The 12,326-nt window shown below is 37.4% G+C and overlaps 2 protein-coding genes across 3 annotated transcripts; one reads left to right on the forward strand and one right to left on the reverse strand.

Annotated features, from left to right (window-relative positions):
• Positions 1 to 6,892: 6,892 nt before the first annotated feature.
• Positions 6,893 to 10,941, forward strand: LOC143422860 (protein arginine N-methyltransferase 9). Of its 2 annotated transcripts, XM_076893820.1 has the most exons (7): positions 6,893 to 7,576; positions 7,659 to 7,785; positions 7,910 to 8,311; positions 8,456 to 9,460; positions 9,950 to 10,106; positions 10,193 to 10,258; positions 10,351 to 10,941. In XM_076893820.1, the coding sequence occupies exons 1-7, from the start codon at positions 7,354 to 7,356 to the stop codon at positions 10,690 to 10,692; spliced, it is 2,322 nt and encodes a 773-aa protein (XP_076749935.1). In that variant the 5' UTR covers positions 6,893 to 7,353; the 3' UTR covers positions 10,693 to 10,941. The 2 variants fall into 2 exon arrangements, with proteins under 2 accessions (XP_076749935.1, XP_076749936.1); XM_076893821.1 differs by lacking the exon at positions 6,893 to 7,576 and having other exon boundaries at positions 7,855 to 8,311.
• A 1-nt stretch (position 10,942) lies between these two features.
• On the reverse strand, positions 10,943 to 11,901 carry LOC143422861 (serine hydrolase-like protein). The gene has a single exon (XM_076893822.1). The coding sequence runs from the start codon at positions 11,892 to 11,894 to the stop codon at positions 11,028 to 11,030; it is 867 nt and encodes a 288-aa protein (XP_076749937.1). The 5' UTR covers positions 11,895 to 11,901; the 3' UTR covers positions 10,943 to 11,027.
• Between the last annotated feature and the right edge of the window lie 425 nt (positions 11,902 to 12,326).

The following is a 12,326-nucleotide window of genomic DNA, read 5'->3' on the forward strand; positions in this document are numbered from 1 at the left end:
AATTTCAGTCATCGGCACGGCGGTCGATTTGCGAATCGCATTACGGCACGCTCAAAGGGCCAACGAGACTCGATTCTGTTAGTAAATTCTGCCGGACGATTATTACGACTCGAACGATGTGGCATATGTATGCGCAGAGCCCGTGTGGGCGGTCTGTTTTCATTGAAAAAAGATCACCTTTCTTCCTGCACCACATCGCTAACCGTTTTACTATACGCGCATAATCGATGAATCGAGAGCGGTTTAAAGGGTTGACATACTGAATTGGAATTGTATACGCCTCTTTTCATTCGCGATACAACATACATCATCTTTTTTTAGTCTTCGAAGAACAAATTTTTTCAAATCGAAAGCCAATATGTAAACCGAACATTATTTCTTAAGAAGTTAATGCACTCGACTATCATTGTGAATGAAGTTCAAGCGAAGGTCTTCTCCGAATTTGTATTTTTTAACGTGTTTACACGTAGGTACACAACCTTACAGTAAATGTACCAGCTTACGCTTGATGACTTTATTGTAGAAGCTGAGCAACATTAATTAATAAGAGGGTTGTACATTTTCGAATGAAATTAAGCAAACTGTCAATAATGGAGTTGAACAAATATTCGGCTGCGGAATACATGCCGGCTTTGCACCTCCCTGTACCAGGGAACATTATTCGGTCCACTTGTCGGCACCCCTCTGCGTGTCGGCAACCCCTACAGAGCCACCCTTCCGTAATCCTGTTACCGAGCACGACGCTTCCACGCACCTACGCATCTCCCCACCCATCCCTTTTGTTCCCGCAGTCTAGCAAAAAACAATGGGCGATCCGGATCTCGATTCGAGTACCGACGAAGCCGGAGAAATACAAATTTTCCACCGTGCGCTTCTTCTCGAGAAATACTTGTCCGTATCCCCTTTGACATCCTCTGAATTTTCTGTAGAGAATCGAATTTACCTATGATGGAACTTTTTGAAATGTAATTTCGAATAGTCAATGAATAGCAAAAATTACTTTAAATTCCATATCAAAGTTGTCAGAGTGTACCCTTCGAACTGCACTTCTAAATTTTTTGCAATCCGTTACAATTTTTCGTTACAATCTAGAAAACACTTGTCAATGGTAGATTGATGGCGCGAACCAGTCGAACAAGAAGGGGAAAAAAAAGGATTCCACAGACGGGTAATAGGACGTTAATCAAAGAACGATCGGTAGGAGACATCAAAGGGCTAGTGTCGGCGGAATTGGAAATTGCATGCAAATCATAAGGAAAGAAGGAGTTTATTTCTTCCTTTATCTTCGGGAGCTCCCTTCATTCCCGATCGCTTCCTTCCTTCCTGACAAACCAAGCTAACGTAGCCGCAAATTAGCCGCAACGGGCAAAAGAAAGTTAAAAGAGGGTTTGCCCGCCACGGCCATTTCCATTCGCAGCCCTCGTCGCAGCAATCGCTGATCCTCCGTCGTGCGCCTCTTTCTCTGTAGCCCTGGAAATTCGTGATCGACCAGCCGTGATCGACTGGCATTTTTCCGCCGCGATAATTATTGTCCCCTGCGATGATTTGCATGAATTTACATCAACCTCGCTTTCTCATTCCGGCTGGACTACACCTTTATCGAGTTGACTGTATTAGATGCGCCAAGGATACAAAATTAACGAAGGGACGTCAGAGTCACTTTTAATAGCCTACGTAATGTCCAAAATTTGACTGCTACATCATTCAAATGAAATGGAAATTCTTGATTCAATGCAGAGTCACATCCTTTGAAAATGTCTCGTGCCTCACAGATTTGATATCTGTTCTACGTAAATTCATAATACACATCTCTAAGTTCTATTGGATTTTAGGTTTCTTAGGAAATATCAACAACTGCTATTATCGAAATGTATCAAGAACGTCGTGCATGTTCAATCCCCTGTTTCGAACGTATCAATTGTTGCGCATGAGGCGTTAAACGCGCGACAGAACGCGACATGTGCTACCAACCACCACGATTCACCCTGTATCTTGTGTAACAAGAGAATGGGGTGACGTGTACGAAGAAAGGAGTGACTCTTGATCGCTCCACATCCCTTTTGGTTAATTCTTTTCACTCGAGTGATACACTCGAGGATTAACCCAACAACCCCTTTGGAGCCCCAGAGGATGTTTTCAATTTTCCTCAAATCTTTCCTCGATTTTTCTAATTTTCGATCGTTATCCGAATGATTTACGCGAACGCAACTATAACACGACAGATTTACGACCGAGAAATTGCCTCGCTCTCTATTTTCTACGGGGGGTTTAGAGAGTAAAAGAAAAAAATGCTCAGAAATCCACCCTACCAATCGTCCTAATGAGACAGAAGCGCGCCGCGTCTCTATTATTACAGTTGTAAGTGTAACGCTTAATCCTCCCGTGGGGATGGTCATGCGACCACCCCAGCGGTACCAGCCCGCCAGTAATCCCGTAAAAATGTAAATTTCGTATGGCCCCGGAGGATGGATCGGGCCGGCGAAAACACTGTTTGCAGCGGCTCGTCCGTGTGTGCGTCGAATCGTAGACAGAGAGCGTAGTTATACAGAGCGCGTTACAACAGCCGTGTAATGCGCTACCTACGGGCAAATATTCACAGATGGGAGCCTGGAAAATTCGGCTTTGCACCGCTCGCGCTCTCTCGCCGGCTACGGCTAACAGGATTTATTTGTATCCACGTGTACGTACCGTTCCGCGTTCCGGCTCGACGTGTGCGACGAAGGAAGGTACATACATATGTACATCCGTAGGCACAGCCGGTACATGGAAGAGCGGCGAGTAAGAGAGACGGACCGTGTTAGACTAACTAACGGACTACCAGTTCATTAGAGATCGCTAAACTTTAGGGTGCACCGAAAAGGGTGAGGATTTCGTTATCGCCGCGCCGTGCGTGTTTTATGCCAGCCCGTATCGTGACGGTAATAAAAATCAGCCGTGGGATTCTTCGTACCGCGGCGAGTCTCCGACGCGGCGAAACTGGAGAACAAAGGTACTTTTCAGCGAGCGAAAGTGCGAACAAAAGGGACCGAAGTTCCTTCAATTTCGATACAACTTTGTTGCGTAGAAACTGCGACGAGAAAAATGAAAAATTCGAAAATTGAAAGAGTTTGAAATTTCTTCTTTGGTCCCCTGGGCTTAGCTAAATGGTTAAGACAAGAGGAAATGAATGTTACATTCCACGAAAAGGATCAATAGCGGTGAGACAAAACGATGCCTCTCATAAAGTTCGATCTCACCTGAAGAAGAAGAAGAAGAAGAAGAAGAAGGAGAAGAAGAAGGACAAGAGGCAACGGTTGTCGGTGTAGATGTCTATCGATCCGCGATAATCTACGATCGAGACGACCGATGGCAGCGAGTTATTATGTAATGGGACGACAAGCAGGAAATAAAATCGACTTGTAACGTAGTGACGCATCTCTCGCAGCGAAATCAAAGTCACGTATAATGTACGAAGCGACAGGTAGATACCGACGTAAATAAACGATTAAGATCTTCGACGCGACGATATCGGAGGATCAACAATACTGGACCACCAATGTGCCGATACTCTGCCGACAATGAATTCCTTCCGGTCGAACCTTTCGACGATAGCGCCATGCATCGACCACCCCCTGATTCTTCAAATTCATACACATAACGCGAACACTTTGATCGTTTCCACACGATGCGATGGCTGTGAACCTAGTACTGCTTATTTCAAATTGCGAATTAACATCGAAACGGGAGGAGTTAAAACTTGCAGTGACTTGTATAAAACTTGTAATAGATAACTCAGCCCTTGATGACTAAATTTTGGTACTAATAGAGCGATTTAGTCAGCGACTGATAGAGAAAAAAGGAAATAATGAAATATTTGGTTATTTACAGTTGAAACTATAGTTGCAAAAGTTAATACAAAGCATACGACAACAAAGGGACGTGTGCGATACCTTGGTCCCCGGTCGACGCTCGTCATTCGAACAGCTACAAAGCTATGAAGTTGACGAATGTGCTAAGATCACGGGAGGGTGACTGGCAGATTGTTCGCCAGTGTTCTCAGCGGTGGTCCACGCTCGCCACAGCTTCGATCGATAGATTCTGACCTTAAACGAACGCTTTGGCACGCCTCTCGAAAAATGATAGATTTCTAGCTAACCCGATCCGATTTATCGCGGTCCCTCCTTAACGGATCAACGTGTGCAACTTCGAACACTTTGAAAACTCGTTGCACGAACGTATCGGAGTAATCAGAATGGAACTTTACTGTTTACAGACGTCAGCTCCGAAAATGACACTACGACAATTTCTATGTGCAAATAGTAGCAGCAACACCTACAGTGATACGTTCTTTTCACGATACTGTTCTTCTATTTTCATTGCAACTCTGCGTACAATTTCACCCAAGAAGAAAGCCCTGGCGAGCAAAACTTTTGAAACAAATTCTTTTCTTAAGAAACTCTGTTTCTATGTTACAGATGGAAGCCTGTGCAACGTGGTTGATGAAGCTCGTGAATCGGCCATTACGACTATCCTTTAATGATCTCATCGTCGATCGTAAAATCCGCGATCCCTGATTAGCCGGAAGTGGCAGCCATCATAGGGGTAGGAAGAGACTTGGCCGTCTCGGAGCGGCGAAGTAAATTTCAAGCCTCGGCCTTAACGACGAGGGCGTGTTTACGGTAGGCAGTGTCCCCTAGTTTTTGTCCTCGGTTAAGCATGGCGGTGTTCTTAATCAAACTTTGATCGCCGCCAGCACCGCTATCCACGCAAAAATCCACGGATATTAGCGCGACCATCTTGCAATCCTTTTATGATTACGACCCGCGTCCGAAGAACTCGCTCGAGATTATAAATCAAGCAATCAACCGCTATAAAAGTCCGCCCACGCGCCACTCTTTTTTCCCGCGATCAAAAGACGAATTTTAGTTGGCATCGCAGCTCTTTTTTAACGCGGACTGAATCGATGGAAGTACTCGCCTAGAATCGGTTCTTCCCATGTTTTGGGGCACTGGAGGAGATTCCAGTCGCTTATTTTCAAAGTAGCCTAAATCCATTTTTCCGTATCGAATCGTGAATATCGAGGGCCACTGAGATTTTGTGCAGGGGAAGTTTTTCTAATTGATGTTCGTTTTGAAAATGACGCAAGTTGCTGTACTTGGGAAATGAATCGTGAGGCTTGGCAATGATTGCGGTAAAAATTACGACTCGCTTCAAACTATACTTAAGACCATCTTGAAATTTGTTATTTCACATTCCAAGTTATCGCCACGTACGTATCTCTCCTGGCCCGGACAGGCAGCAACCCTCTCGAAATCCCGCGTCGCGATTGCGATTCGCCATGGCAGCCTCTCTCGGCGCGGCGCGGATCAAGCAAAGACGATTGTTGCGCCAACAAAATACGCGCGAGGCCGGCCCGTTTGAAAAGAAATCAGGACCAGTCCCGAGCCCGTGCATTGTCGCGGCTAGAACCGCGGCATGTGTATATATAACCGTGGAGTTTAAAAGCACAATGCGGCATAAATCAGCGATCATCGCGTAGCCTCTCTCGCCAGGCCAATTCAGACGGGACACGCGTGGGCGAGTCGTGTCGCACGCGCGACCTGAATCCACCCCGAATCGCGTACCTTATCGCCGATTTTCCGTTCTTTACGAGCGCCGATAACCAACCTCTGCCACAGATTCTGCCGGATCTCCGGACGATTGTGATTTAAACGACTACCGGGTAGACTCTTTGCCAGGTTCTAATTACGGCGATGGCTTTGTCGAATATAATACATAGATACATGTAATTGTTAAAGAGGGCAAGAAACTATTTTCGATCTTGTAGTGTGGAATAAAACTCATTATTTATGCGCAAAGAATAAAGTTTAAGTTTTATCAAAAGGAAAACTTGGAACACCGACAGAAGTCCTTCAAAGCAATCACAACGCTATCTATGTGCGAATACCGAAAATGCTTTCTTACCAATGCAATACTATGTAGTAAATGAATTTGGTGTATAAATATAATAATAAAGAATTGGTACTTTAAACTCACCCTTTTGCAAATCAAATTCACCTCTAATACATATTGACTTTAACCCTTTACAGTCCTATGTCGAGGTGGACTCAACATTTTATTCTATCAAATAAATGAAGGGTTCTCGTTAATTAAACATCTTTTACAACTTAATTTTTTAAATTATAAATCTTGTACCTTTCAATGAATCTAAAGTATTTCTATTCCGTATTCACTCTGTCTAACGTGCTATGCATGTAAACAGAGAGACGTACATACATATAGCTCGCAAATGATCGAAAGGCTTTCTGATTTATATTCGCTGGGCGTCCGCAGGTCCAATCATTCTGTTTGCCCGTGGATGAGACTGAAATGAAATGAAATCTAGAAAATCGACTTATTCTACTCGCGAACGCGCCGGCTTTATTACTTTCATAATAATCATCTGATTCCTCTTTTGATAAAACGACGAATGAATGCCTGATTAATTTATACTTGCTATAAATTTTCCAACTATTTAGTAAGGAAATAGGCTACTGTTATATTCTGTGTAACATTAGATTATAGTGAAAAGTAAGCTAATTTGGATGATTTATTTTCATTATAACTATAACGATAAATTGCATAATATGTATGTACAACGCAGGATATGTATCTTATTTATCTAACCTTGCCAAAACTTATCGAAATTTGATTAGGCGCTTCATGTCTTGCCTTGGATGGATTCCTTTTTCCCCAGTATTGCTGTTAGGTATTTCACATAGGGGGTTGCTGGGTCGTATCTTTGTTCCTTGCATTCCAAGCTGGGATCCATCTACCCTCTTGCCAAATTAATGCAGACGAAAAGATATGTGTTTTCTAGTAACTTTAGGTATCACAATGTTTGTGGTAGTTTGAACGGAAGTTGCCGAGATCCTCATCGTCGAACTTCTGTCGTTAACCCGGACGTTCTCATCCTGAAAGATCAAAATCTTTAGAAGTTATCTATGACATAACTTTAGAAATGTTGAAGAGTTGCTTCTGTTTGAGTAATAATTTTGTATGTAGTTATTTTCTAATAGATTATTCTGTTTTTTCTATTATGATTTAACGAATTATCTCTGTCTATCGAAGAGTTATTTCCGTATAAATATCTTATTTATGACGCTATCGGTCACTTCTCGAAACGCGTTGATACAGATGGCGCTGTGATCAATTTTATTCCATTCTATTATTTTCATAACACATGAGACCATAAACAAGTTTTAAATTTATCGAAAACATCAATGACAAATACTGTGAGAAACAATATTTATTGAATCGGTGTTACTATTGTTTCATTATAGTTATGTATGCTACAATAAGCACCTATGTAAACAAACACTTCGAATTAACTTTATGCAGGAAAGGTTATGTTTCCTCATGATAAATACGAGTCAATCTCATATATCGTTGAATATGCAGGAAGAAGTAAATGACATCATTGAAAAGTCATTGCAAAAAGCTTACGACCATGACAGAACTGGAAATGTAGGAAAAGCATATGCGTATTATACAGTTGTAGCAGAATTATGTCCCCCGAAAAGAGCAGAAATCGAAGAACCATTTGTTGATGTTCTTTGTAGGTTCTTTAAACATTATCACTTTGATTACGTAGCACTTTCCTGAGATGAGGAGATCTACAAATGCCTTTACTGCTTTAGGTCAATGGGGTATCCAGTTAGAGTGCGAAAATAGATTCGCAGATGTTGCACTTTGTTACAAACATTCGTTGGATATTTTCCCAAACAATTCTCGTATGTTGAATAATTTTGCGGCTCATCTGTTAAGGTAATTTAAGCTTATCGCTTAGATAAAGTTGTTATCAGTCAATTTAAAATTGATTTTTTAACATGACAGATATCATGACCGTTAAAAGTTCCTTATAATGAGGATAAAAAATATGTTGTTAAAGGAATAATGATCCGATAGCTGCGATCAAATATTTAAAGAGAGCGTTGCGAGCCAATCCTAATTTTTTACCAGCAGAAAGGAACTTGCAAAATGCATTTAGTATGGCTGTAGATAGGTGGCACTTTCCAATGTTAAACGACAAGCATAGGAATAACGCATTTGCCTATGCAATTCGCAACAGAATTTCACAAGGATACGATACTGTATTAGATGTAGGAACTGGCACAGGGTTATTGAGCTTATACGCACAAAATGCAGGTGCTAAGAAAATTTACGCGTGTGAATGTTCACCAGCAATGTTGAACATTGCTGAGAAAGTATTTGAAACTAATAATGCCAAGAACATAGTATTGTTACCCAAGTTTTCTTCAGACCTTATAATTCCTACTGATATTCCAGAAAGGTTAGTTCAGTTTATTGCTATTTATATGTAACGTAAGAACTAAGAATTATTTGCACTCTTAGTATATAATAGAATTAGATTAATTCTAGTTTACTTAAGGCATAAACAAACTTTATTTTCACTAAAAGTGTTCTTCATTTTTAGAGTTAAATTAGTGGTTACAGAAACTTTTGATGCTGGTTTATTCGGAGAACATGTAATACCTTCTATGATGAGTGTACATTCAAACGTTTTGGATGTAAATGGTATGGTAATACCTATGGGAGCTACACTTTATATCGCCGCTGTTGAATGCGAATACATACGATACAAATCATCTGTGATATTCGATAAAGTGAAACATTCTTGCCCTTTAAATTTTGATAATCTCTCTGTATTACTGGATGAGGAATACTATGATACAGAAAATTTGAAAAACGTGAAAGTTAGTTATATAGTAGAACCTACAGCTCTTTTCACTATTAATTTTAATAATTTATCAAATTTACAACAATTTAATACAGATGGGATAAAAAATATAATAAATGTAAAATGTAAACAAACCGGAACTATCGATGGTTTAATAACTTGGTTCAAGTTGCATCTTGATGAGGAAATAACGATAGACACCTCAGAGAAGAAATCGTGTTGGCAGGTCGCTGTTTTCCCAACAGTACCAAAATTATGGAATAAGAATGATGCAATAATAATCAAGGGAGAAATGTTGAAAGGAAAACTTAAATGTTCATATACATCAAGTAATATTCAGCGTAACAATTACAATAATCATTCTCTTTTATATCGTTTACCAAAAGAGGTTGTGACATTTTTGAATGATTTTGAATATATAAAATTAGTTAGTGAAGTTAGTGAATCATTAATTAATAAAGAAATATATAGTATTTTGGATACTTCTCCGATTCCTATTTATGGATTAATATTATTAAAGAGAAATAGACATAGTAAAATTTTATATTATAAAAATGAAAGCATGGCACTTCAACGTTTCATCGAACAAATAGCTGAACAAAATGGCTTAACGGATAAGCTACATATAGTATCCAAGTACAATCATATTAAAGATTCCTTAGATACTATATTTATCCATGATTTTGACATTAAGGGTGAATTGAAAGATTATAATGAGGAACATAATCATGAATTTTTTCGGTAAGAATGAATTTAAAGAATGTACTATACACACAGTATCCTATAACATACACAATAGAAAATTATTGAAGTAATAGAGATTCAAAATGCAGAATAAAAAACATTTGTTTGACATTGTTTTCACACTATTGCCTGTTTTGTGTCAATATGATTCACTATATAATAAGCATACTTGTTTAATACTGTATATCTCATTTAATAAAATGTAGTAAACGATTTGACATGTTAAAATAATCATTTTCTATAAATCTAGGTATTTGAATATTTATGTAACATTAATTAAGTTAATTTGATTAATGAAATAATGAAATAAATTAAGTGATAAGTCAATACTTTTCATTTGGTTCTTGATATTTATATACTTTATTGCAATATGATATAGCACACTTTTGTTTCTTAATAGTTCCAATTATATTAATATCCGAATATTTTCATAACCAACTTTAATTAAACTTTCTAAACATTAAGCTGATTATAATTATTTTGCAGATGTTTACTTAAGCCAAATGGCATTTTATTGCCTGAACAAATATTTGTCGTAGGTCAACTTGTATTTTCGCAAGATTTGCCGAATATGGTTTACGTGGAAGATGAAAATTTGCGAGATATGTCAATATTTGCATCTAACACATCAAATTTTAAAAATGTATGTTTTACAGGAAAATATATATAAAATACTTTATTTGCACTCATAGATAAACGAGTTCTGATATTCTTTTTCCTTTTTTACAGAGACCTAGTAATACTTTTAATAGTATAACTTCTTATGGTATTGCGCAGCACATTAATAAGTTTAAGGTAAGATATTTTAATAAAAAACTACAATAATACCAATTTACCTTATGAATTTCTATTCATGATACAAATAAATCAAAATCAATTTATTACAGATAAATCAAATTTTTGATTTAAATTCAACTCTGTATTATTATGAACCTTTATCCGATGTACATGTATTAATAGAAATGAGAGAGAACGAAGTTGCCGAGCGTGTAATAAATTTCGGAAAAATAAGCGCAACTAATAACAAACTATTACCAAATGCTCTTGTATGTTGGTACAAAGTTCGATTAACGTTACATCATAATTATGATACAAAAAGAAATGGCTCGTTTATGAATCACACAGCTATATTGCTAGAAGATGAGTTAAAAAATTCAATTTTACAAGGTAACGAAGTATGTATAAAAGTTCAACAAGTTGATGGTGTGATTAGTGTAAAAGTCAAGTGATTTAAACAGGGTATTGTAATTTTGTACATATAGTTATTATTCACTTAAAATATATATTTATTGTACATATATGGAGTCCTGAAGTATATTTCATTAATTAAGTTTATAATAATACATATAACAGTACAAGTCTATAATAAAATCTGTGCATATAGACAACATAAAAAGATAAGATTTGTTTATAACAAAGATAAATTTAATATTCTGCCCTATACCACTATACACATTAAATTTAATAACCATACTTCCACCAATTGCTTCCACCACTTATGTTTTTACCAATCCATGTGTATCTTTACCTATTAAAGATAGTTATTTTTTTAAAACAAACATGTTTACAATTTACTCTGCAAATTGTTATTTAAAAATTGACATACATGAGGTGCTACCCGTTCAGGATAATTATTATGTATATCGTGGTTTCCATTTACTCTAACTACAGTAATTATATTTGTATCACTAATATCAGGTAGTCTTAAATGATAATCATCTAACCTATTTGGTTTGAACACTAAAGTTTTAGTTGAGTACTTAGCAAAAATCTCCTTCTGTTGCTCCATCTTAAAGACTGGTCTTACAAGAAACTTCAATCTAACATCACGATTGTATTTATACAAATCGTTAACCTTTGTGACAGAGCGCTTAAACAAAGCTTTCGCAGCATCCAACTTCAATACTTCTTTTCTTCTAAATTGCAAGGCATGTAAAACTTCGTCTTCTGTGTAAAGTCGTGAAGACTCCTTGGTATATAATTTTAAATTATACATTGTTCGAATATGATAAATAATATCTTGAACCACAACAGGTAGAAAACCATCGAATGCAACTATCTTTTCAAGTCTTCCAGGATATAAAATACTGAAATACGTTCCTAATTGAGCTCCTAGACTGTGTCCTATATATATACATGTTTTCCACTTCAATGCATCCAAAACAAGTAATATTACATGCACATAATCAAAAAAATTTAATGGTAGTCCTGGTGGAAATTGTGATGAAAATCCATGACCCGGCAAATCTATACATACATACTGGTAGTCTTGTGGAAGGTATTTTATTAATCTATCGTATGTCCCAGCATTATCCAAAACTCCATGTACCATTAGAACCTTTCTTTCCTTCTGAGGTCCATAGATTTTTGCTGCAATATGGCCCCATGGTACAGGGAACTTTACTTCCAGAAACTCGTGCATTTGGTCCATGTTATTACTTAGATATAAAATAATCACTTTTCTAAGTTAAATTCCTGCAAAAGTAGAAAACTATTTTAATTAGAGAAAACAAATGTATTAATATCAATGTGAAACTAATTTGAAATTACAGTTATAAAGTGTATGAATCTTACATAACACAGGTACGAAGTACTTGGAAATGTAATTTTGCAAGTCAGATATCAGAATGCTTGAAAATGAAATCTCAAAAGTATGTATATATACCTTTACATATCTGTATAAGATAATACGTGTTGTATAGAAACATTTGATAAGTGACAAATTTGACATTAAAGGAGTACATGCACATATGTGAATGCATATGTATCATATTTATATTGCTTATGTTAAAAATATGCTGCTGAAGTTTTTAATAATTGCAAATATGTAATTGGAGAAATACAATAGAAGTTGCAAGTCATA

Source organism: Xylocopa sonorina, chromosome 4, assembly GCF_050948175.1.
Source record: "Xylocopa sonorina isolate GNS202 chromosome 4, iyXylSono1_principal, whole genome shotgun sequence".
Classification (NCBI taxonomy): domain Eukaryota; kingdom Metazoa; phylum Arthropoda; class Insecta; order Hymenoptera; family Apidae; genus Xylocopa; species Xylocopa sonorina.

Coding starts and splice junctions, on each gene's coding strand:
- LOC143422860 (XM_076893820.1), top strand. CDS start 7,354: ATGCAGGAAAGGTTATGTTTCCTCATGATAAATACGAGTCAATCTCAT. Junction 7,786..7,909: donor TTTGCGGCTCATCTGTTAAG/GTAATTTAAGCT, acceptor ATGTTGTTAAAG/GAATAATGATCCGATAGCTG. Junction 9,461..9,949: donor CATAATCATGAATTTTTTCG/GTAAGAATGAAT, acceptor ATTATTTTGCAG/ATGTTTACTTAAGCCAAATG.
- LOC143422861 (XM_076893822.1), bottom strand. CDS start 11,894: ATGGACCAAATGCACGAGTTTCTGGAAGTAAAGTTCCCTGTACCATGG.